This window comes from Capsicum annuum, chromosome 3, assembly GCF_002878395.1.
Source record: "Capsicum annuum cultivar UCD-10X-F1 chromosome 3, UCD10Xv1.1, whole genome shotgun sequence".
Lineage (NCBI taxonomy): Eukaryota > Viridiplantae > Streptophyta > Magnoliopsida > Solanales > Solanaceae > Capsicum > Capsicum annuum.
Window position 1 is genome coordinate 256,001,519 of NC_061113.1, and position 22,352 is coordinate 256,023,870.

General features: G+C 37.9%; 1 protein-coding gene across 1 annotated transcript in view; it reads left to right on the forward strand.

The window, feature by feature from the left end:
* Nucleotides 1–22,352, forward strand: part of LOC107868160 (rRNA biogenesis protein RRP5) — a 49,695-nt gene that overhangs the window by 15,638 nt on the left and 11,705 nt on the right. The window contains exons 6-21 of the mRNA XM_047408768.1: nt 4–58; nt 1,190–1,303; nt 1,686–1,808; nt 2,347–2,532; nt 2,609–2,683; nt 11,618–11,754; nt 12,592–12,726; nt 17,222–17,367; nt 17,464–17,529; nt 18,887–18,993; nt 19,302–19,382; nt 19,500–19,574; nt 19,669–19,770; nt 21,474–21,642; nt 21,722–21,867; nt 22,255–22,338. Of these exons, the coding sequence (XP_047264724.1) occupies nt 4–58; nt 1,190–1,303; nt 1,686–1,808; nt 2,347–2,532; nt 2,609–2,683; nt 11,618–11,754; nt 12,592–12,726; nt 17,222–17,367; nt 17,464–17,529; nt 18,887–18,993; nt 19,302–19,382; nt 19,500–19,574; nt 19,669–19,770; nt 21,474–21,642; nt 21,722–21,867; nt 22,255–22,338 (1,801 nt within the window). The remainder of the gene's footprint in view (nt 1–3; nt 59–1,189; nt 1,304–1,685; nt 1,809–2,346; nt 2,533–2,608; nt 2,684–11,617; nt 11,755–12,591; nt 12,727–17,221; nt 17,368–17,463; nt 17,530–18,886; nt 18,994–19,301; nt 19,383–19,499; nt 19,575–19,668; nt 19,771–21,473; nt 21,643–21,721; nt 21,868–22,254; nt 22,339–22,352) is intronic.

Here is a 22,352-nt window from a genome sequence, read left to right on the forward strand (position 1 = left end):
TAGAGCTGTTGGTTTGACATTGAATCCTCATCTGGTTCACAACAAGGCTCCTCCTGCAGTAAGTTCAAAAGATCCAAAGTATATTTATTAATGCCTCTATAATATTGCAAGTTGCAGGTTGGTTGTTTGCATATGGAGAATTTTCTAATGAAGCTGTTCATTTTGTTATACTTGTCTTGCACTTGTTTGATTGATAGAGGTGCCTTTTGCTTAGTTTATACATGGAATGAAGGAAGATTTTAGATTATAGGAGGACAATGTGGCCCTAAGAGCTGATGGAGAGACGATTGATTTAGTCAATCTTAAGGAAGACAGAGACCGTTGGATTGTTTTAGTCAATCTTAAGGAAGACAGATCGCTGGACCTTTTGCATTTATTGTGATGGTTGCAGGAGAAATCGTTGCTTATTCTATGCATGAATCTTGCTAAGGTGTTTTGAGTGTGTATGGTGGATGTTATAGGTCCCAATTCAAATGTTTTTTTGTAAGATCTTGTGAGGTGCTTTTTGATGGTAACTCATTGCAGTTGGGTCTGTTCCAGGTCCTTCAGAGATGTCAGACTTGCCTATAATTGTTAGGCCCCATTTCTCTGTGTTTTTGCTTTTAGTGCATTTCGATCTGATCCAAATCATACATATTTCTTACTTGTTCTGTGTCCTTCAAAATGTTTGATGAGATGATGAGAAACAGTTCTTCGATCCTAAGGGCATGAAACTTCCCAAACAAAGAGGAAGTTCATCTTCTCGTCTTATTTTTTTAGCACTGAGCTGTGACCTTCCAAGTTTCTTCAGAGATGTACCTAGTACAATTTACTTTTAGTATTTGAGATGGAAGCCAAGAGGTTGTTACCCGTGTACAGTGAAAGTACAGTTCAAAAACCTGCAAGTAATCCACTAATATCGGCAAACTAGGAAATTCACAACAAAGCAAGATTTTCTGTTGTTTTAAGTTATGAACCTATGATTTACTTGATTAAGAAAAATAATTATGAGCCTACGATGTGCAAGTTATATGGTAGATGTAGTAAACTTAAATCTATTTAGTAAGTCCTACTGAAAAAATAACTTTGGGCGACTGTGTTTCTATTGTATTGCGAAGTAAGAATGGTTGCATGCATTGCCTTGTATCAACTCCATGTTTATATATTGATCACTCTGTATTATTAGAAACTGAGCTTTTCTTTTATGCAGCTTATCAAGGTTGGAGATATTTTTGATCAATCAAAAGTGATCAGGATTGATAGGGGTTTGGGTCTTTTGCTGGAAATCCCTTCTTCTCCAGTTCCAACTCCAACATATGTTAATGTAAGAATATTCCTAGTTTGTGAAGTCTTTGGGCCTTATTATTTAGGGATAGTTACCAATATATATCTTTTGGCCATCTAGGTTACTAAACATGGTCAAGTATGCACTACATATACGCTCGGTTGTATGTGGTGTGGATATGTTGTGTATACTTATGTATATTTTATGTGTAGGTATGTATAGATGTGCATATTATATGTATAGTTAAGTAACTGTATATGTATGTATATTACTATATTAGTATAAAGTATGCACGACCTTTACAGATGTGTATATATTTTGTAAACTAGATGGCCGAAAGGTATTGGGTTGTAATTTTCTCTATTATTTATGTGTTGGAACTCAACTTTAAATTTCAGTATTAAATTAGCAAGTTTTGCAGGTATCTGATGTTGCTGATAAGGAAGTGATAAAGCTGGAGAAAAGTTTCAAGGAGGGGAAACTTGTTCGCGTTAGGGTTCTTGGGTTTAGGCATCTAGAAGGACTTGCTACAGGGGTTTTGAAGGTCACATTTATTGTTGGAAATTATTCTTTTGGTGCGAGTCAACTTTAGATGTTGAACTTGTGTTTGTCCAGGGGCAGGATGTGATAGAGTCGAGTTCGATATACTTGTATGTCGATACCTTAGTTGAAGAACTCTGTCAAGAAGTTACTATTTTGGTTCATGCACTTGGAGCTGGGGGGACAACACAAATTGCAAACATTACCTTCCTCTTGATTTCTGTCTTTGCTTCTATTTTCTGCTTGGTCTTGATAAGCTTTATGCATTGCTGTCTGAAAGCTCATTAAAAAACCTGTACTTTATTTACATGTCAATTTTTGGTAGAGCTGAAGAGCTCTGTGGCAAGATATGATGCGTTCCTTTGCTTTTCCTTTTCCTTAATTATAAAAGAGGGGAGAGGGAGAGGTTTGAGTAGGATATTTGGATGTTGCATCCTTTTTTTTCATGTTATTGAAATCTCAACATATGTCTCAGCATACATTCTCCTTAATTTTCTCGGCAATGCCAGCACTTTCCTTATCTTTTCTGTATTTATGAACAGACCAGTGCATTTGAAGGGTCAGTTTTCACTCATTCAGATGTTAAACCTGGGATGGTGGTTAAAGGTAAAGTCATTGCAGTAGACAGCTTCGGTGCCATAGTACAATTTTCTAGTGGTGTGAAAGCACTTTGTCCTCTTCGTCACATGTCAGAATTTGAGATCGTAAAACCCAGGAAAAAATTCCAGGTATTCCAGAATATTGTTCAGGTGTTTTTTTCATCTCTCTAGATTGACCTGTAGAGAGTTATTGAATCTTTTGCAGGTTGGAGCAGAATTAGTTTTTCGTATTCTTGGTTGCAAGTCAAAGAGAATCACTATTACACACAAGAAGACACTAGTATGGCTCTTTTAATTAACTTGACTTGTAGAGAGTACTTGAATGAACTTATTTTTTTCCTATTTAGCTGTTTTTTTTTTCTTTTATCATATTTAGTCTATTGATGAGTTTCTTAGCTCAAGCCTCTCTTATCTATATTGCATCTTTTTTCGGTTATTTTTTTTTTTCCTACTGATATGTTTGTGAGCTTGACCGTCTTAACTACATTATTTTAGTATTTTTACTGATATAGAGGGAAAACTGTTTAAATTTAGTTATCCTAAATGGAAACAAAGTTTTGGCATCACTACTTTCAGTTTTTTCCGACTTGTGTTGTGTCCTATCTGTCCTCTCTAACCTGGTATTCAGGTACTAGCCCTCTTAAAGATTGTCCGCAAGAGAATAAAATTTCAAGAAATTTCGTGTATTGATATCAATCAAATCAAGAAAATGTGTGGAAGTAAGGAGGTTGGGATCCTACAAGAAGGCCCTTGAGTGACCAGCCCTAGAGTTTGCGAGAAAATGCTTGAAGAGGGCGATGGGCGGTGAACTAAGCTTCTCGGTGTTAGGGGAACATATGCAATTGAGGATGACTTTTCAGAGATCATGCTTGATTGGATCTTTTCCTAAGTGGGTGGGTTCACCAAGGTTCTCAATGTTAGGGAAACATAAGCAGTGATACTCTTTTCCTGTTTTGGTTTGTGAATAAGAACACAACCAAAGTTCTCCTGACAGGAGGAAGATGGTTGGGCGGGAACTTTCTGTGAAACTTGGGACGAAAAGGTGGGTTGTTGACTCTAATTTCTTTGGCGAAACAACGATGATTAATCTAGTGGGTCTACCGATACATCTGTGCTGCCTTGACCTCTTCAATAAGATTGGGGATTGATGTGGGGGATTTATTGATGTATCAAGTAGCTGGCACAACCTGACTAGAGCTAGAATTTTAGTTGGGGGGAGCTTCCAGTCAAGACTAAGGTGGTTGTAGATGGAGAAGAGACTTGGGTATACCTCGAGTTCAGGCTATAGCTATTGGGTGTGGATGAAAGGGAGGATCAAAGAAGTTTAAAGGGGGAGGCAAGAGGGGAGACATGTTGCAAAAGAGAAGTGGGGGTGTTTACAACTTATCGAGATCCATGGGAATCACCCGTAATGGCTAATGCAAAAAGATTCGACAATAATTTTGAGTGGGGAGGGAGGGTGGTTAAAGTTAGTAGAGGGAAAAAGGACAAATATGCCCATGGGATAAAAAACTCGATGGAGGAGAAATCATAGTTGGTTATCACAACACCATAGTTATCTCCAAAAAAATTATTATGGGTCAGACTGTCGGTTTGTAGGAAAACCAAATCACAACTCTTCGAACCAATTGGTTTGAACCGACGTGTCTTGGAAATAAAATATCAGAAACACCATGGACGGGAAACACCATGGACAGGAAGAATGATACTCTTTACAAATCGAAAACACTAAATCAATTGTTAATGGAAGAATCGAAGGTCAACGAAACTCGATTCAGAGCACTTAAAACACTCATAACATGAATGTCATGATTTATTAAGGAGAAAGGTTGGGCAAAAAAATAGTGGGGATGGGGGAATGAAGAAAGTGTCGGGATTAGGTCCAAAATTAGTGAGTTCTGATGGTATGAGGCATTGTTCCATGAGGTTTCATACGTAATTACAGTGACAAGGGAGTTGGACTAACCAGAAGGACTTGATGCCTACAAAGCTGTCAGACAACACAAGAATGGGTATATCAAGGGATAAAGTTGATTTGGTGTCTCCGCCCGTGCCGGAAAAGAACATTGTTATTGTTGGAATATTGCAAATGGTGCCTTTTACTAAAGATTTTTGCAAGAATGGAATGGTTAAGATCCAAGGAACTTCCTAGAGGCCTAAAAATAGTTTTTTAACGGGAAAGGTGGTGATTTTTTACAATTCAACTTTTTTTTTTGAAAAGGTTTAGCAAGTGGCAACAGTAGTACAAATGTTCATGGTCTAATGTGGTGCCATTAGCTAGCCTTGAGTATAGTGAATCTTTACGAGGTGGGTGGGAGAGAAATTTCTAAGATTCGGGGAATTCTTGGGAGCGTAGTCTGAAGGGAAAGAGGCAAAGGTAGTAGACCTTTTGAGAGACATTGAACATGAGATAAATGAGGAGATTAGGAAGGGTGGGAAAGGAATTTGGGAAAGGATAAGGGGGAGGGAAGTTAGTGGTGTACGAAAGGAGAAATAACGAAGCGAGTAAGGGTAGATTAGGGGTTGACGGGAGAGGAAATAGTAGTGATTTGATGGATTTTGAAATTGTTAGTTGGAATTTGATGGATGAATGACGCGACAAAAGGCCAATCATCAAAGTAGGATTTAGAGAATAGGGAGCGCTTGCAATACCTATTCAAGAGACAAAAATGGAGACTGCGTCACATGGTATTATTAGAAGGGTGGGGGTGGGTAAAGTATGTGTGTGAGACTATATTCTGGCCGAGGGAGGGAGGTGCATAAGGAATTCTTGTTCTTTGGAATGTGAGAAAGGTGGAGTGTGTGGAAGCTAAGTTGCTCGGACTCGGGTGTCCGATACGGGTACGGATCTAGAGGTCGGATCCTTCACGGTCTCAATTTAAAGATTCGGGGATATGGATCTATGGATGGATACGGGTGCGGGGATTCGGCAAAAAATAATTTAAATATCTAAAAATAGAGTTATAAAACATAAATTTTGAGATATTATGTGGAAAACTTAAGGAGAAAATATTTTTCAAGAAGAAGATCCTGAAAGGAGATAAAAAAAAAAAAGCAATAGCATAAAAATTTCTATATACAAGGTATTCCATTTTCTTCAATTTCACCTTAGCTTTTATTTTGATTATAGAATTTCTTAAATCTGTCCGGACTTTCCTGGTCGATTTTGGTTAAAGTACCCAAAATCGGTTGACCACATCGGGTTCGGATCTCACGCCCACGCCCACACCCACACCCACACCCATGTCGTGTTGACACGGGTGCGGCACCGAAAGTGGAGATTCCGAGTAACTTAGTGTGGAGGTTTATAAAGGAGTATTTTTTAGGAGTGTCGCTTTAAAAATGTATCGGAATGAAGTGGGGATACAAGGGTATTTATGGACATGCGGGGGAGAGTTCTATGGAGTTTTTGGGGAGGAATTTGGTGCTAGCATAAAAAGATGGGATATGTCGTGGGTGCTAGGGGAAAGTTTAATACCATATGATTTTTGGAGGAGAGGTTTTGGGGGTATGGTGGTTTCCAGGTTCAAGGAGGAGTTTTTAGAGTGTATAAATATCCTTTGTCTTATTGATTTGCATTTATAGGTCTCTTTCATTTGGTCCAGATTGAGGACTCATCATCTAGATCGAGATTGGACAGATTTATTGGGTTTACTTCTTGGGAGGAGTTGACACCCAATGCAATTTAGGTGTCTCTTTTGCGATTATTATCACACCATCCGCGTATCTTATTGGATGGTAGTCAAAGTAGGCAAATGAGATCTCTTTTTAGATTTGAGCATATGTGGCTATGTGTTTTGGATCTCAAGATTAGAGTGGCGAGATAGTGGAGTAGTCATGTAGTGGATGAAAGGTCTTCCTTTAGGCTAACAATGAAGTCAAAAGTGCTAAAGATAATATAAGAGTGTAGAATAAAGAGGTATTTGGGAGGGTAGATATGATCATATAAAGATGAGGGAGCTTATGAAAGAAGTAGAAGAGATGGAAAAGGTTGAAGCCGGAGGGGAGTTAGAGTAGAGAGAAGGTAAGGAAAGACTGAAAAGGGAGATAACCAATGCCATGACCAGAACCAGGGCCTAGCCGTGACGGGTATCTCAAGTCCACTGATGATCGGAGACCACATCCTTCGCCTAGTCAACCAGAACACGATATAATATAACTACAGAATTCCCAATGCAAAACAGTATACGTAAATATGACTCAAAAGAAGTCTAAGAATTCAACAACCAATCCCATGTTCACAGTAATGTCTAACAAAGCCTCTAACAAAACCGAAGATAGTCTGGTCGGGATATGCTTCCAACCATAGCCAAAAACAACTCTAAAAGAAAGAGTCAAAACATAAGGAAATCCAAAGCAAGAAATGGGGTCTTCCGAAGGATGGAAGCTCACCACTTTAGTCTGACTCACGAGCTGTCCCCTGATCACCTAGTCGCTGCGCAGGAGAAGTAGAAGTATGGCTAGTTCCTACATCGCGTGGGGATATAGCGTCTGAAGACGGTTAGCGGTTGGAGCACTAGCATGTAACTCATAGATAAAGGATAAAATAATGCCATGATCCATTATGCAGAAACCATTAAATCAATTGCACAACGTCATATGCTCAGACATATTTATATCACATGTCGGGAAAGGGAATAGGGCTTATCATGAACTTTAAAACCTTAACCTGGATTGTGTAACTTGACCGTCCTAAAATCGCACCCATGGGCTATATGGGTTCAACTTCCCTTGCTGAAAGGGCCCCAATGTGTGTTAGCTGCTCGAATCAGAGAAAGAAATCGAGGGAAAGCCAAAGCCATCGAGGCAACTAGCCGCTCCAAAATTTATATATCAAGTGTGACCCATGCACACGGTCATCAAGATCATACCTCACGTTGTCAAACTTAAGTTTCCAGTATGAGTCTTTCGGACTCGCACCTTTACGACCAGCTAACACAATCCCTATTAAGCCCAAGTTAAAACATTTATCACACATAACCCATCCATCAATTCCAGGAGTCAATTATTAAGGCATTATTAAGTGGTACGTCGTACCGACTAGTTTGTAAGCAATGTCGTTAGCTAACCCTTTGGGGATTCCTTTATACCCCGCAGACTCCATTATTAAAATCACTTGGGGGATTCCTTCGTACCCCACGAGGTTTTCAAGATCGATATTATTATTATTATCTAATTAGCCATTTATGCCATGCATTAGTTTCAAAGAGAATAAGCATACTAAATGATAATTTGCATTCAAAAATCAATTATGCAAGTGGGTTTAGGTTATTATCAATTTCCATAGCAAAACCAATTATTTGGGAATCCATTGTACCCCTATTCCATTCATCATTCCCATGCACCCCAATGAGTGTATAAATCAACAATGTAAAGCATAGTAGTTCAATAGTAATGATGAAAAAACATTCAAACAATTTATATTTAAAACCCTCAACCCATAGTTCAAAACCAACATCAAAAACCATGAATAATAAACTAATTTTCATGCCATAAAGAAAATGCAAGTGTAGGGAAAGAGGTACATGCCTTTAAGACACATGAGAATTTGAAAGAAATTCAGAGCTTGAAACCCAAAAGATGAACGTACGATGAAATCCTTAGGCTCTCTTGGGGTTTTGAGTTTGAGAGTGGAATTGGAGATTTTTAATCTTTTAAAACGGAAAGAAATAGGCTATATTATGCTTAAGGGTTTTACATAGGTGAAAAGACCCCAATATCCTTCATCCCAAGTAAACTAAGGGCCCATTTGGCCATGGAAATTTTTCCCTTTTTTCCGAAAATTTTTTTCGGAGTTGGAAATTGTGGTGTTTGGCCATGAAAATTCGAAAAATAATTTCGGAAATTTTTTTTGAAAAGGGAAAACAAGTTTTTGTTGTTTTCATAATTTTCCAACTCCAATTCCAACTTTTTTTATTATTACATATAACCCCAATCTTTTAAATTTTTACATAAAACTCTCCTTATAACATTACTTTTTCAATATTAAGTATATAGCAGTTTTAAAGAATAAGATAATTATAATTTCAAACTTAATGCTATCCTAATTAATATATCTCTTTTTCTCTCTCATTATTATTTTTATCCTTATTTAATTTTCTCCCTTATTTAAGACATTATTTTACTGCTAATTTATATTTATACCCATAAATATATAAAGTATTATATTTATAATAGAAATATACAAAGTATGTTATATATGAAGTTTATACCTTGTATATACAATATACACACATATATAAATATACAAAGTATTAAGAAACATACTAAGCATATTTATAATATAAATATACAAAGTATGTTATATATGAAGTTTATACCTTGTATATACCATATACACATATATATAAAAATACAAAGTATAAAGAAACATACTAAGCATATTTATATGTTTATGGTATATGATATAATATACCATAAATATGCAAAGTATGTTTTACATAGAAATAATTTATTCACACAGAGTAAAATCTTTAATGTATAAGAAAATTAAAGAAATAAATTAGCGGCACCCTAAAATTTAATAACAACTCATCATTTTCCTATTTTTTAAGAACGAAAAATGAAGGAAATAAATTAAATAAATTTTTAAAAAAATAAATTTGTTTGAAAGATAATATTTGTTACCTAAAAAACATGAAACAGTGATATGTTAATATAACATCCATATTTAAAATTTTCAAATATGAGAAAACGGCTATTAATGTAAATATTATATATGCCATAATTGAAATTCATTAAATATGGCCATGTATATGTAATTATTTTTATAATAGTGGCTAATTGTGTTCTTTTTCCATTAGTAGGTAAAATTTAGTTGGGTGATTTTGATAGTTTGTAAAAATTAGGGCATAAAATCATATTTAAAAAAGTTTTTTCAAAAGTCAATTTTTTTTTTTTTTGCAATAAAGACATGGCCAAACACAACTCCAATTTCAACTCAACTTCAACTCCAACTCCGGAAAATTTTAGTTTTCATGGCCAAACGGCTACTAAACAAAAATTGCATGGATTTTACATAGCGGTGTGGCACGGTCCTTATCGCGGAGGCTAACCTCCGTGCCTCGTTGCTAAACGCGGAGATTATCCTCCATGATAGGCTGGCTATAGCAGAGTGTAGCCTCCGTGACACGGTGATATCGCGGAGGCTCCCTGCCTCCGTGGTCTAAAATCAGCCGAACCCCATCCCGAAAATTCCGCAACTCTCCGGAGACGCTCCATTCACATGCCTAAACACAGTTTAAGTCAAAAATCGACATTTCGAACACGGGAGAGCCAAAAATAAAATGCTTTGTAACACGGGAGGGTGTTACAACCAATTTGGCTTTGTAGGCAAAAAGCAAGGGTGTTATGGTTGAAGGAAGGGACTCTAATACTAAATTCTTTCCAGGGTAGTAGTTGTAAATAGGTGGAACTTTATTGAATTAGTGGTGTCAATGCGGTGAGTCATGGGGAAGGAGGAAGTAGAGGGGACATTTGTAGATTTCTATGATTTTTTTAAAGAGGAAGTGGAGTGGAGGCCTTTTGCAGGGGTTTAGAGTTTAGTCAAATTAGCGGGAGGAGGTGTCTGGTTAGAGAGGGCAATCGAGGAGGAAGTGAAAAGAGTGGTGGAGTGTTGGGCAGGTGACGAGCTTCGGGCAGCACAGGTGACGAGTTTCGGGACTAGATGGTGGTTTCTCTTTGGATTTTTTCAACATTGCTGGAATGCAATCAAAATTCATGTGATGGATACTATTGTTTAGTTCCAAGATAGAGGTGAATAAATAGTTTGAACGACTCGTTCTTTGTCATTATCCCTAAACCAGGAGGGAGCTATGAGAATGAAGGATTGTAGACCTACTAGTTTAGTGGGTAGGTGCTGCATGAGACTGTTTTGACATCATAGAATGGTTTTGTGGAGGGCACACAAATTTTGGATGCAGCTTTGGTGGCAAACAGGTGGTGGATTCAAGGAGAAAGCATGGAGTGTTATTTGTGTTGTGCAAACTTAATCTTGAAAAGGCATACAATCACGTGAACTTGAAATTCCTAGATTCTATTATGCTTCAAATAGAATATGGAAGAAGTGGAGGAAATGGATTTATTTTTGCATATCTTTTGTGAGATTTCTATGGTGGTGAATGGTAAGCCAGGCTTTTTTTTGTGGGAGCTCGAGAGGTCTGAGACAAGAGGATTCTCTATTACTGTTGTTGTTCATTTGAGTTGTAGAAGCTTTGAGTAATTGAGGATTCTCTATTACTGTTGTTGTTCATTTGAGTTGTAGAAGCTTTGAGTAATTCTCCTCTCGCTAATGAGGATTAGAAGAAAATTGAAACATATATGTTGGATGAGAAAATTATTGGTTTTCCAATTACCATATTATGTTTATTCTAATAAAGCAATCAACATTTGTTCTAATTTTGTCTTGTGTGCTGCCATGATGTTTTAGTTAATATTTTTTTATTTCCATCTACAATTTATGCATTGCAGCTTGTCTCTGGATTCTCTAAGATGGCTCCATTATGCATCTTCATTTTATTTTTGCTCAAATTGCAATTAGATTAAAGTTAACATTAACAGAAATACAATGAACATTGACAGAAATACAATGAAATTTGAACGAAAATTAAAACTGCTGGAGAATGTACAGTTTCATGATATTTTTGTTTGTGCATTAATATGGATAAGCTTGTTGTAAGGTGACCGTTGTTTTAATTGTTTCTTATACCAAGAAATTAACAAGTACTGACATGGGACGTTAGTATTCTTATTCTGTACATTTTGACAACTATCGTGTTTTACAATCTCATTGTTAAAAAGGACTTTTTATATGGTTTTAGCTTTTCAAAAGACGGTGTTGTTGAATGTTGGTATCGGGTAAGATATGGTGAGGTGGGTCAGTGGTGCATCCTATGCCATTTTTAGGCTGTACTCAGTGTTGGCTTGTAAAATTTTCATTATGTTTTTCAGTTAAAACAAAAAAAAAGCATTAGGTTGTGTTGGAACCTTCTGTGAAGCCCCTCTTGAGTCCGCACTTATCCTGTGTAAACCCATACCATTTGTCTCCTGTACTGCAAAATCCAGTTAACTATTTATCCATTCTTATCCGCTCTATTATTGCACCTTTTAAGAAAGTTACTCGTAATTATTTGCCATTCTCTCGTTCCTTCTGCTATTCGTTGTCATTCTCTCATCATTTGGACGTCTCTCAAATTTTCCCTGGCGTCTTTTGTAGGTTAAATCGAAACTTGAAATTGTTGGTTCTTATGCTGATGCTACTGAAGGACTAACAACACACGGGTGGATAACGAAGATTGAAAACCACGGTTGCTTTGTCCGCTTTTACAATGGAGTACAAGGGTTTGCCCCTAGGTTAGTCCCTTAGAATTCACCCGTCAAACTATATCCCAGTACCTAACACTATATCTATATTTGGTTATATCATGTGTGGTAATACAGTGATTTTAAGCTTTTCTTTTCGCTTTGAATCTGATCATGTTTCTGTAAATGATAGTACTTTAACTCTATTATGTTCTTTCGTCTGTTAATCATGATTACATTTCTGAGAGGCTCAAGTATTTATCACCTATATGTTCCAGACAACTTTGTTCTCTTCTGAGTTATGAGTTTGTTTTACCAATCTATGGATGTGGACCTATATAATGGAGAGTTGAACATTTTGGTGTAGACTAGCTATGAGAGGATCTTTTTCAGAATGGAACTCTGTTATTATCTGTATGAGATTACTGGGTTGCTTTTATCCCGAGAAAACTGTTAAGAGTATCAGGACGAGTGTACGATAGAAGTTGCCTGAAATGTTGCAAATTGCCTTTGTGTCAGGGCTGCTTGCATGTTTGATAATTTCTTTCAAATACGTGCCCTAAGATATGTTTATGTTATTGGGGATGTCAACTTTCTAATTGATAGGGAACTTTAATTAATTTTTTCTTCTTTGGAACTGAAGAAAGACTAAATATAAACAATATGAATTGGATGATCAATTTTTTTAATTATAAGGGGAAAAGGCTAAATGTGATTTGAGATTTGTCGGTATATTTCACTCTATGTATTATATTTCACTCTATGTATTATATTAACGCAAAAATATCAAGGTTATGATACTTTCTCTACCTTACTTATATGCCAATTGATGTTTGTGTGATATTTGTGACATCTTATTGGCACTGACGCGTCCATTTGTGTATCTAGATCTGAACTTGGACTTGATCCCGGGTGTGAAATAAGTTCCATGTATCACGTTGAACAAGTAGTCAAATGTAGAGTTACAAGTTCTAATCCGGCTTCACGCCGTATTAACCTCAGTTTCACAACGACTCCCTCAAGGTTTGTTTCTTTTTTGTCTAGGATGTTATAGCGGTTGCTTTAACTATGATGTTCCTATTGTTATGGGTTCCATATGTAAATTTTGTGTCTCATGAATAAATAGATATCTTGAAATTATTATCTTTGGCATCTCTTTTGCTTTCTTTTTGGTGGTTCAGTAGAGTTGGTGTCTGTTGAATCATTGAAATCCTTCGACTTGAATATTTACTGTGACTTTCAAGCTTTTCTTCAATAAGAATCGCTTTATTATTGCCATGTTGGTCTATAAAATGTATCCTTGCCCTTCACCGCTGTGTGATGCGAGACAAAATACGGAAAGGCAAAATACACAAAAACAAAGGAAAACGCTAGAGGCAAAACAAGGAAAGTAAAGGATAAACGATAGAATACCACAACAGCATACCCAGTATATTCCCATCAAGTAGGGTTTGGGGAGGGTAAGTGTACGCAGTCCATACCACTACCTTAGATGTGAGATAGAGAGGCTGATGTCGATAGACCCCCGGCTCAAAATAAAACAATCTAGGCAAGGAATATTAAAAGAACAAGATACAATAGAAATTAACATATCCAATAATACCATAAACAAGATACTCCAAGTAGCATAACAAAAGATACAACATCCTAAACTCAGTCTAACCTTCTACCCTAATCCGCTCCTCCGCAACTTCCTATCCAGGGTTATGTCCTTGGTAAGCTGGAGCTGCTCTATGTCATGTCTAATCACCTCCCTCCAACATTTCTTCAGTTTACCTCTACCTCGCTTGAAACCATCCCTAGCCAACCTCTCACACCGCTGCACTGGGCATCCGTGCTCCTCCTCATCACATGACCGGATCATTTCAACCTCGCTTCCCTCATCTTGGCTTCCACCGAAGCCACTCCCAATATCTCGAATAACCTTATTTCTAATCCTATCTTTCCTAGTACACCCACACATCCACTGAAACATTCTTATCTCCGCCACCTTTATCTTTTGAAGGTGGTTCTTCTTAGCAGGCCAACACTCTGCCCTATACAACAAAGTTGGTCTATCCACTACGCTGTAGAACTTGCCTTTTAAGTTTGGGAAGTACTTTTTCTCTTACAAGATTTCGGAGGGGAGCCTCCATTTCATCTACCCTACCCCATTCCGATGAGTAACATCTTCATCAATCTCTCCATAAACCCCAGATACTTGAAATTATCTCTCTTACTGGTAGGATAAGTGTAAAGCTTAACAACCACATCGGATTCATGAGACACCTTGCTGAACTTACACTCCAAATATTCCGTCTAGGACCTACTCAACCTAAGCCCTTTAGACTCAACGTTTGCCTCCAAACCTCTAATTTAGCGTTAACTCCACTACGTGCCACAAAGATAGAAAAATCAATGAAACTAATGGGCATCTTAAACCCCAAAATCCCAACGATAAATCCTACAAGCACCAATTCTCTTACGAAGACCCCGAGTGAAATTAATTACTCGCAACCAACGTTTCTTAACAAATCAATAAGCTCCCAACAAGCTTAAAAACACTCGCAAGTGTATCTCTCATCGTCATTCATCAACTATTGTAAAAATGAAGGAAGACCTAACTATTTATAGCCATGGGCTATTTATTACAAGTGGCCCAAAAGTAATCCTAAATGCCAGATGGCCATATGCTGACACATATGCTCTTCCTTTGCTTCGTTGGACCTTGTAGACTCCACGTTATCTTCCAAACATGACGTTGCTCAATATTCCCTTTGATGATATCATCAAAGATAGCCCCTTCACGCTCCAAGCTATCATCCACACATGATATTGTTCTAGTTGGAGCTCTAAAAGGGTACTCCAAACACGTCTTGGCATCCTTGAGGTGGCCATGGCTTGGACTCCCTTGTGTTGGCCTCGAATTATATGCTCAAAAGTGTTGACGCCAATTTGACTCGTATCATCCTCTTCTTCTTGAAAAGGATTCGACGTTGAATCCAAATCTTTCATCGACTTGCCATCACACTTTTCAAGTTTGGAATCCTTTGGTAAGAACTCGGTGTGGCCTTCAAGCATATGTTCACGAGGCACTCTCCTTGCATTCTCCTTTGGAAGTATTGGTTCATGATTCCACACAAGAGAAGGAGTGATGCTAGGTAAAATGCTAGTATCACGGTTAATGGGCCTAATGTGGGAAGAATCGTTGCGTAATTGGATTTGGAATGGTTGAAAATGTTTTGTGGAGCTTGGTTTGCAGTTGTTTGGGTTGAGGGAACATGTTCTTGAGTTATTGGAGAATAATTTTGGTGGATGATCTCCGGGGTAGTGATAGTGGAAGTGTTTTGTTCGCTTGAGGTGTTTTGGGGAGTAAGACACCTAAAATTTACCATCTTCCCTTCAATCCCTAATCAATCCATTCACATCTTGTCGCAACCCCATGATGGCTTCCACTAAGGTATCAAAGGTTGCTCCACCCATGGTTCTTAGAATATGGGAGAAAGGGGATGAAGCAAATATGGACGACTCAATTAAAAGTAAAAGGACTTGAGACAAGAAATTAACTAAGAAACAAACGATAAAAGCACACAAAGAAGAGAGCAAAAAAGAAAAACGGACTCAAGAACTAATCACGACTAAGTAGAGGGATTACTAGTTGTTAATTAAGTAAAAAGATGATGAAGAATCAAAGAAAAGAAACTAAGAATCTAAAAATGAGCTTACGTGACTCTTTCCAACTTGACCAATTTGTTGGTGATCCGTTAACCTTGTGGAGATAACTCAAGGAACCCGTCACAATATTTCCAGAAAAGTGGTGCAATCTGCCTCAGGGTGACGGTTTGAGTGACTGACCGTCACCCCCTTGGTCGTCCGCCGCTTAGGCCGTCGCCCCCTTTCCAAAATAGGTTGTTGAACTTGTTCTTGGCGATGGATGAATTGGCTGGCCGTTGCAAGCTTGACTGAGCGTCAGGCTGTCCGTCAGCTCCAACCAGTAAGTCATCCACAACCCTCAACTCGCGACTGATTTTGCGACGGTTCGTCACTAGCTTGGTGAGCCGTCAAGGGAAGTCGTCAAGTGTTTTGGCCCAAATTGTTGTGTCGTTGAGGCTGGTTGAACAATTATTCAACAACTTGTGGTTCTTCAATGGATCCTTCAAGCTCTAGAAGCCTTGAAATTTCTTGTGGTCCCCTTTGTACTCTATTTTTGCCCCTTCCTCTTTTGGAACATTCCCTTTTTGTGCTAACCTTATCCTTTCTCCTTTTGACATTTTGGAATATTTCTTGGCATAAACAAGTACACAACCTTTTCTTTCACTCCTTTGGTTCAAACACACTCTTTTTGAATGCTCTTCTTCAACAAGATAGGAAGAACATGAAGAACATTCAAAAAATTGACCCTTGAGCAAACGAACTCGGAATTTGACAAATTCGAAACCCAAGCTCACTTCAAACTCCCAAACACAATCCAAGCAACTTTAAGCTCAAAAATTCAACCACAGAAATCATATTTGAGAACCCACATCAAATTTCTTCATTCTCAAACTTCAACAATGGTGGAACACTTAAATCTTGTCGGAATAAGCTCAAATTTCAGATTTTGGCTCTAATAGTACTAGGGAACAAGATTCTAGTATTCGAAACACAAGAAGACTCAAAAATCAAAATACTCAAAGATTCAAAAATGACCAAAACGTTTATTTTTACACTTTTTTTTTTTAATTTTCTAGATAACAAATCCAAGACTAGAATCGTGGGAACGATCCTAAGCTCGACTCTGATACTAAATGATACGAGACAAAATACGGAAAGGCAAAATAACACAAAAACAAAGTAAAAATGATAGAGACAAAACAGGAAAGTAAAAGATAGATAGAATAACACACAGATAGAAAAATCAATGAAACTAATGGGTATATTAAACCCAAAAACCCCAACGATAAATTCTACAAGCACCAATTCTCTTATGAAGACCTCAAGTGAAATTTTTCACTCACAACCGTGTTTCTCAATAAAGCAATAAGCTCCCAACAAGCTTAAAAACATTCACAAGTGTATCTGTCATCATTATTCATCAGCTATCCTAAAAATGAAGGAAAACCTAACTATTTATAGCCATGAGCTATTTATTACAAATGGGCCCAAAAGTGACCCTAAATACCAAGTGGGCCTAAAAGTGACCCTAAATGCCAAATGGCCATCTGTTGTCACATATGCTCTTCCTTTGCTTCGTTGGACCTCGTAGACTCCACGCTATCTTCCAAACACGCCGTTGCTCAATACTCCCTTTGATGATATCATCAGAGATAGCTCCTTCCGCGCTCCAAACTATCATCCACACGACATTGTTCTTGGCATCCATGAGGTGATCATGGCTTGGACTCCCTTGTGTTGGCCTCGGATTACATGCTCAAAAGCATTGACGTCAATTTGACTAGTATCACTGTGGCTTTTTTTTTTTTTTTTGAGGTTGCGTTTCTGGATTTCATTTTTTTGGTTACATAAATGATTCCTCCAATTATTTGAATGTTAATGCTAGGGTATTCAGCAATGAACTCGTTAAACCTGGAAATGTTGTTTCTGGAGTGGTTGAACGAGTAACTCCGGATGCAATTGTGCTAGATGTTACTGCTCAGGGTCGTTTTAAGGGCACAATCTCACCCCAACATTTGTCTGATCACAGTGGTGAATATCATCCGTTGAATCCTTTGTTTCTCTGCAATTGCTTTTACTTTTTTAAGATTTAGGCAGTTGAAATATTGTTGTGTTTACCGCTTGCAGGCCATGCTGAGTTGATGAAGTCTGCCTTGAGACCTGGGTATGAGTTTGATCAGCTTTTGGTTCTTGGTACTTTCTCTATCCTACATCCAGCTGTATCGAGATATCTCTTCAGTTAATATTTGGTCATTTCTGACCCAATTTTTTTTCATAGCTCACTTTTTAGTTGTCCAGTAATTTTGTATTTTATTTGTTGGATAGACATAGCTAATAGTTTTACTGAGAAGAAGCCAAAGTGGTTGTATGCCTATTCAATAATAGCAAAAAGGTGGTTTCTTGTTAATCTAGATTAGCGTGTCATTGAGAGCAAAACTTATCATTGGTGTTGTATGAAAACTGAAAAGCAGAAGAGAGGAGGAATCTGCGAGGGGTAATCCTATGGAGGAAAATCTGGAAAAGCATAGCACCATTCAAATTAAAATGTTTCACTTGTCTGGTGACTAGGAGATCTTGCTTAACACATGAAGTGCTCCAGAAAAGGAGACTACCTGTAGTCTCCAGATGCTGCCTGTGCAGTGAAACAAGGGAAACAAACAGCCACCTGTTCCTCCACTGTTGATTCACGGCTCAAATTTGGGCAATCTTTTTTAGCCTTACATAGGTTAATTGGACCATGCTAGGACATAACCCAGATTTACTGAGTTGTTGGGTGAGAAAAGGTTGTTTTTTTTTTTTTTTTTTTTGGGGGGGGGGGGGTGCTTTTATTTTGTAGTCTGTATGGAAGAAAAGAAATGAGAATGTTTTGAAGATAGGTCCAATTCAATTCAGAAAGGGAAGGGGAGCCTTGGAGTAACTGGTAAAGTTGCTGCCATGTGACCAGGAGGTCACGGGTTCAAATCTTGGAAACAGCCTCTGGCAGAAATACAAGGTAAGACTGCGTACGATACACCCTTGTGGTGGGGCCCTTCCTCGGACACCGCGCATAGCGGTAGCTTTAATGCACTGAGCTGCCCTTTTTTAAGTGAAAGAGAATTGTATTTTATCTTTTTATTTTTGGTGTAAAGAACATTGATCAAGTGGTAGAATTTCTAGGAGCTTTGTAACTAGCTATCTCTCTCTCTATCTCTCTCATATCCTTAATGCTGAGGAATACAATAGTACAAGTTTGAAGAGGGGGAAAGAGACTTCTAGATTTTCTAGTCGCATTCTGCTAAGTCAAGTACTGAATACTGATTCAGCAATACTGATTTAGTCAGTATGCTGTAGATGTTGGAGTTGGAGATGCCCATTATAATACCTTTATATTAATGCTGCAGTCAACTTTGTATCCTCTACTTGTTATGTGATTCTTCTGTAATTTAACCAACTATTGTCCATAGACTGACCTGTGGTATTTCTATGTTCTTTAGTTTCTGAGGCTGCATGAGAGTGTTTTAACATGACACTGCACTGACTAGATATTTGTTTGGGTCTTTGATGTTTGTAGACATAGACGGCAGCAATTTTATACTCTCTGCAAAACATTCTCTTGTGATCTCAGCTCAGCAACTTCCGCTGGATATTAACCAAGTCCGTCTTAACTCGGTGCTGCATGTAAGAAATGTACTTCATAATTTTTGAGTTTCTTTCATCTCTCCTTTCTAGGTAAGCTAGGCAACTGTTTATAATCCAATGGCAAGGAACTGAGGCACATTTTTTATCTTTGTTTTTCGCCTTTTCTTGTGGGGTAGGCATGGTTCTTACAAACTAGTGATTGTTCATAACTGGAGAGATCACAACAACTAAAGTTTTTCTTTTGAAATGCTCAAAGCTTTAGTAGTTGAAGTTGGTTTATTGACCATGATATTACTTTCTGGTAATTCCACTTCTCTGCTAACTACAGCATATATTGTTTTATCTAGGGATATGTTTGTAATATAATTGAAAGTGGTATCTTCATTCGCTACCTTGGGCGCTTGACTGGGTTTTCTCCAAGAAACAGGGTATATATACTTCTTGCAGTAAATCTATTACCTTCATGATCGTCTCTTTTATTTGGATGAAGTGCACAATATGATCAATAGAAAATGTTGAGTCATCGCCATTTGTTTTTCATGAAGGCTACTGATGACAGAAGATCTAGTCTTTCTGAAGTTTACCAGATTGGACAGTCTGTACGCACTAACGTTGTTGATGTAGGTCAACAGTTTGGTATACTGAAGCTTTAGTATGTTATGCTTTTGGTATTCCCAGTGAAATTTTGATTCTTCCCTTCCCTTTCTTATCCAGGTCAGCAGTGAAACAAGTCGAATTACAGTTTCTTTGAAGCAGTCTTTTTGCTCTTCAACGGATGCATCCTTTATTCAAGAATACTTCCGTGTGGAGGAGAAGGTAATTACTGGCAAAATTTTCCTGTTTGCTTGTCATACAGACTGTTTTCTCTGTCTGTTGCATCTTTAGCCAACATGGAAGGTGCATCTGCAATTGGTAGGGAAGAAAACTATCAGAACATAGAACAAACCTTTTGGAAATCTGTTAGACTTCTGGTATGGGCTTTGTGTAGGCAGATTTTCTGCCTTTATTAAGGGAGGGACTTTCTATCTGATAGTGCACTTGGAACTTCCTAAATTCGCTGTAAATCCTTTTTACAACAACAACAACAACAAACCTAGTGAATTCCCACCAAGTTTGGGGAGTAAAATGTACGCAGTCCATACCGCTACTTCCGAAAAAGTAGAGAGGCTGTTTCCGATAGACCCCCGGCTGTAAATCCTTTTTAATTGGGTTAAATTAAATTCACTTTAACTCTTATGCCCATAGGGTGAGTTATGTTACGTATTGTTCAACTTTGCCCAAATTTAGCCAGACTTTTCCCATTTGATTTAGCTTCACTTACTTGTTCTTGGTTGTGTTCTTTTGGACTGGAAGTAAACTTATCATGTGTTCTTATGAGTTGCCTGTTTTGACTACACACTTTTGGAAGTACCATAGATCTCCTCATCTCCATAGTTGTTGCTTTTGACTTGAATGATCAAAGTCTTTTACAGTTTCTGCTCATCTGTTTTATCATTTAATTAACCTTTTCGACTTTCAAGAGCGTGAATACCTGCCTTGGGTCCATAACAGGTGGGCTTGTATGTTTGTTTTATTTTCTGCTGACAGAGGAGAATGTGGTAGCCTGAAACAAGATTCAAAATTATCCTGTGTGCTAAGGTTTTGCATTGGAGTCTCTAGTGTCTTCATTGTTCAATAAAATGCCAATAATAACATATCCAGTGTTAGTGTAGTCCCACAAAGTGGGGTCTGGGGAGGTTAGAGGGGTACACAAACCCTTACCACCCTAGAGATAGAGAGACTTAGACCCTCGGCTCAAGAAAATCAGTCCAGGAAAAGAAATAATGGAAGTACAAGAAACAATGTATAGTAACAGAATAGTACTACAACAACGCAGTATGATAAGCCAAGTACAAGAAACAACGGACAGTAACAAAAATCGAATCGAAGGACAAGAAACTACAAGAGTAATAGTACAATTACTAGTATGGACGAACATCAAGTCAATGCACTCCCACATACTAACTTTCTACCCTAATCCGTGTCCTCCACAACCTCCTATCTAAGGTCATATCCTCGATAAGCTGAAACTGTGTCATGTCCTATCTAATCACCTCTCCCCAGTACTTCTTGGGTCTACTTAGACTTTTCCTCCTAGCTAATCACCTCTCCCCCGTACTTCTTGGGTCTACTTCTACCTTTCCTGGAACCATCCACAACCAACCTCTCACATCTCTCACGCCTCTGCACTGGGATATTCGAGCACCTCCTCATTACATGCCCGAACCATCTCAACCTCGCTTCCCGCATCCCAAACTTAGGTCCATGTAAGTAAAAATGTTTTTTTTTCTTTTCATTAATTGTGTATCCCAAAAACTCACTTAATAATAAGTAACCGATGCTCATAAATATGACATATGTTTATTGGACTGTGTCCTCTATCAGATCTTGTTATATAGAAGGCAATGTAGGGAATACTCTTTTCTCGGAGAATCTATATCAGTTTGAATAGATCTTTGTTCATCTTTCTCTGCTATCAGATTGCCAAGCTGCAGTCAGTGGACTCTGGAGGTTCCGACTTAAGATGGGTGGAACAGTTTAATCTGGGTTGCACTGTGAAGGGAAAAGTTCATGAAATAAAGGAATTCGGTGTTGTAGTAAGCTTTCAGAAATGTGATGACGTTTTTGGTTTTATTTCCCACTATCAGTGTAAGTCCCTTTGAAACATTGAATATACAGTTGTTGTTTGTTTCCTTGAGAACTAATAAAGTAAATGATACCTTTGCAGTAAGTGGAATCCCAGTGGAGACTGGCTCAAGTATTCGTACTGCAGTACTTGATATTTCCAAGATAGAACGCCTGGTGGATCTGTCTTTGAAGCCTGTTTTTGTGAATAAATCAAAGAAAGAGACCACTAACAGTCAAACCCAGAAGGTCATTCTTGAATTTGCTATTTCATTTGTTATACTGTACTGTTCATTCTCTCAGTTTTATTCGTCTCATTGAAGATCTTTTTATAACCGGGATATCCCCGGGGGACAGTGTGCACAGTTAGAAATTCGGTGGATAATGGACTGTACTTCTATCCTTTTTTACTTAGATACCAGGCTTTTGTTTACGGCAGGGTTTGAGCCTGTGCGGGTGGGCAGCCCACATATCACAAGCTGGGGACCGTTTTTTGTACTAATTCTTCCGTGAAAAAATACTAAATTTTTGTATAAATCTTGTGTTTTCTTTCTTGCTTTATCTTGTATCTATTCTGGTTGCACTGCTCTAATTTTTTTTTTCTGGTGTATTTGATTACCTTACCTTCTTAAACAGAAACGCAAAAGGGAAATGCTAGGAGAATTGGAAGTAAATCAAACTGTAAATGCTGTTGTGGAGATTGTTAAAGAAAATTACTTGGCAAGTCTTTCATT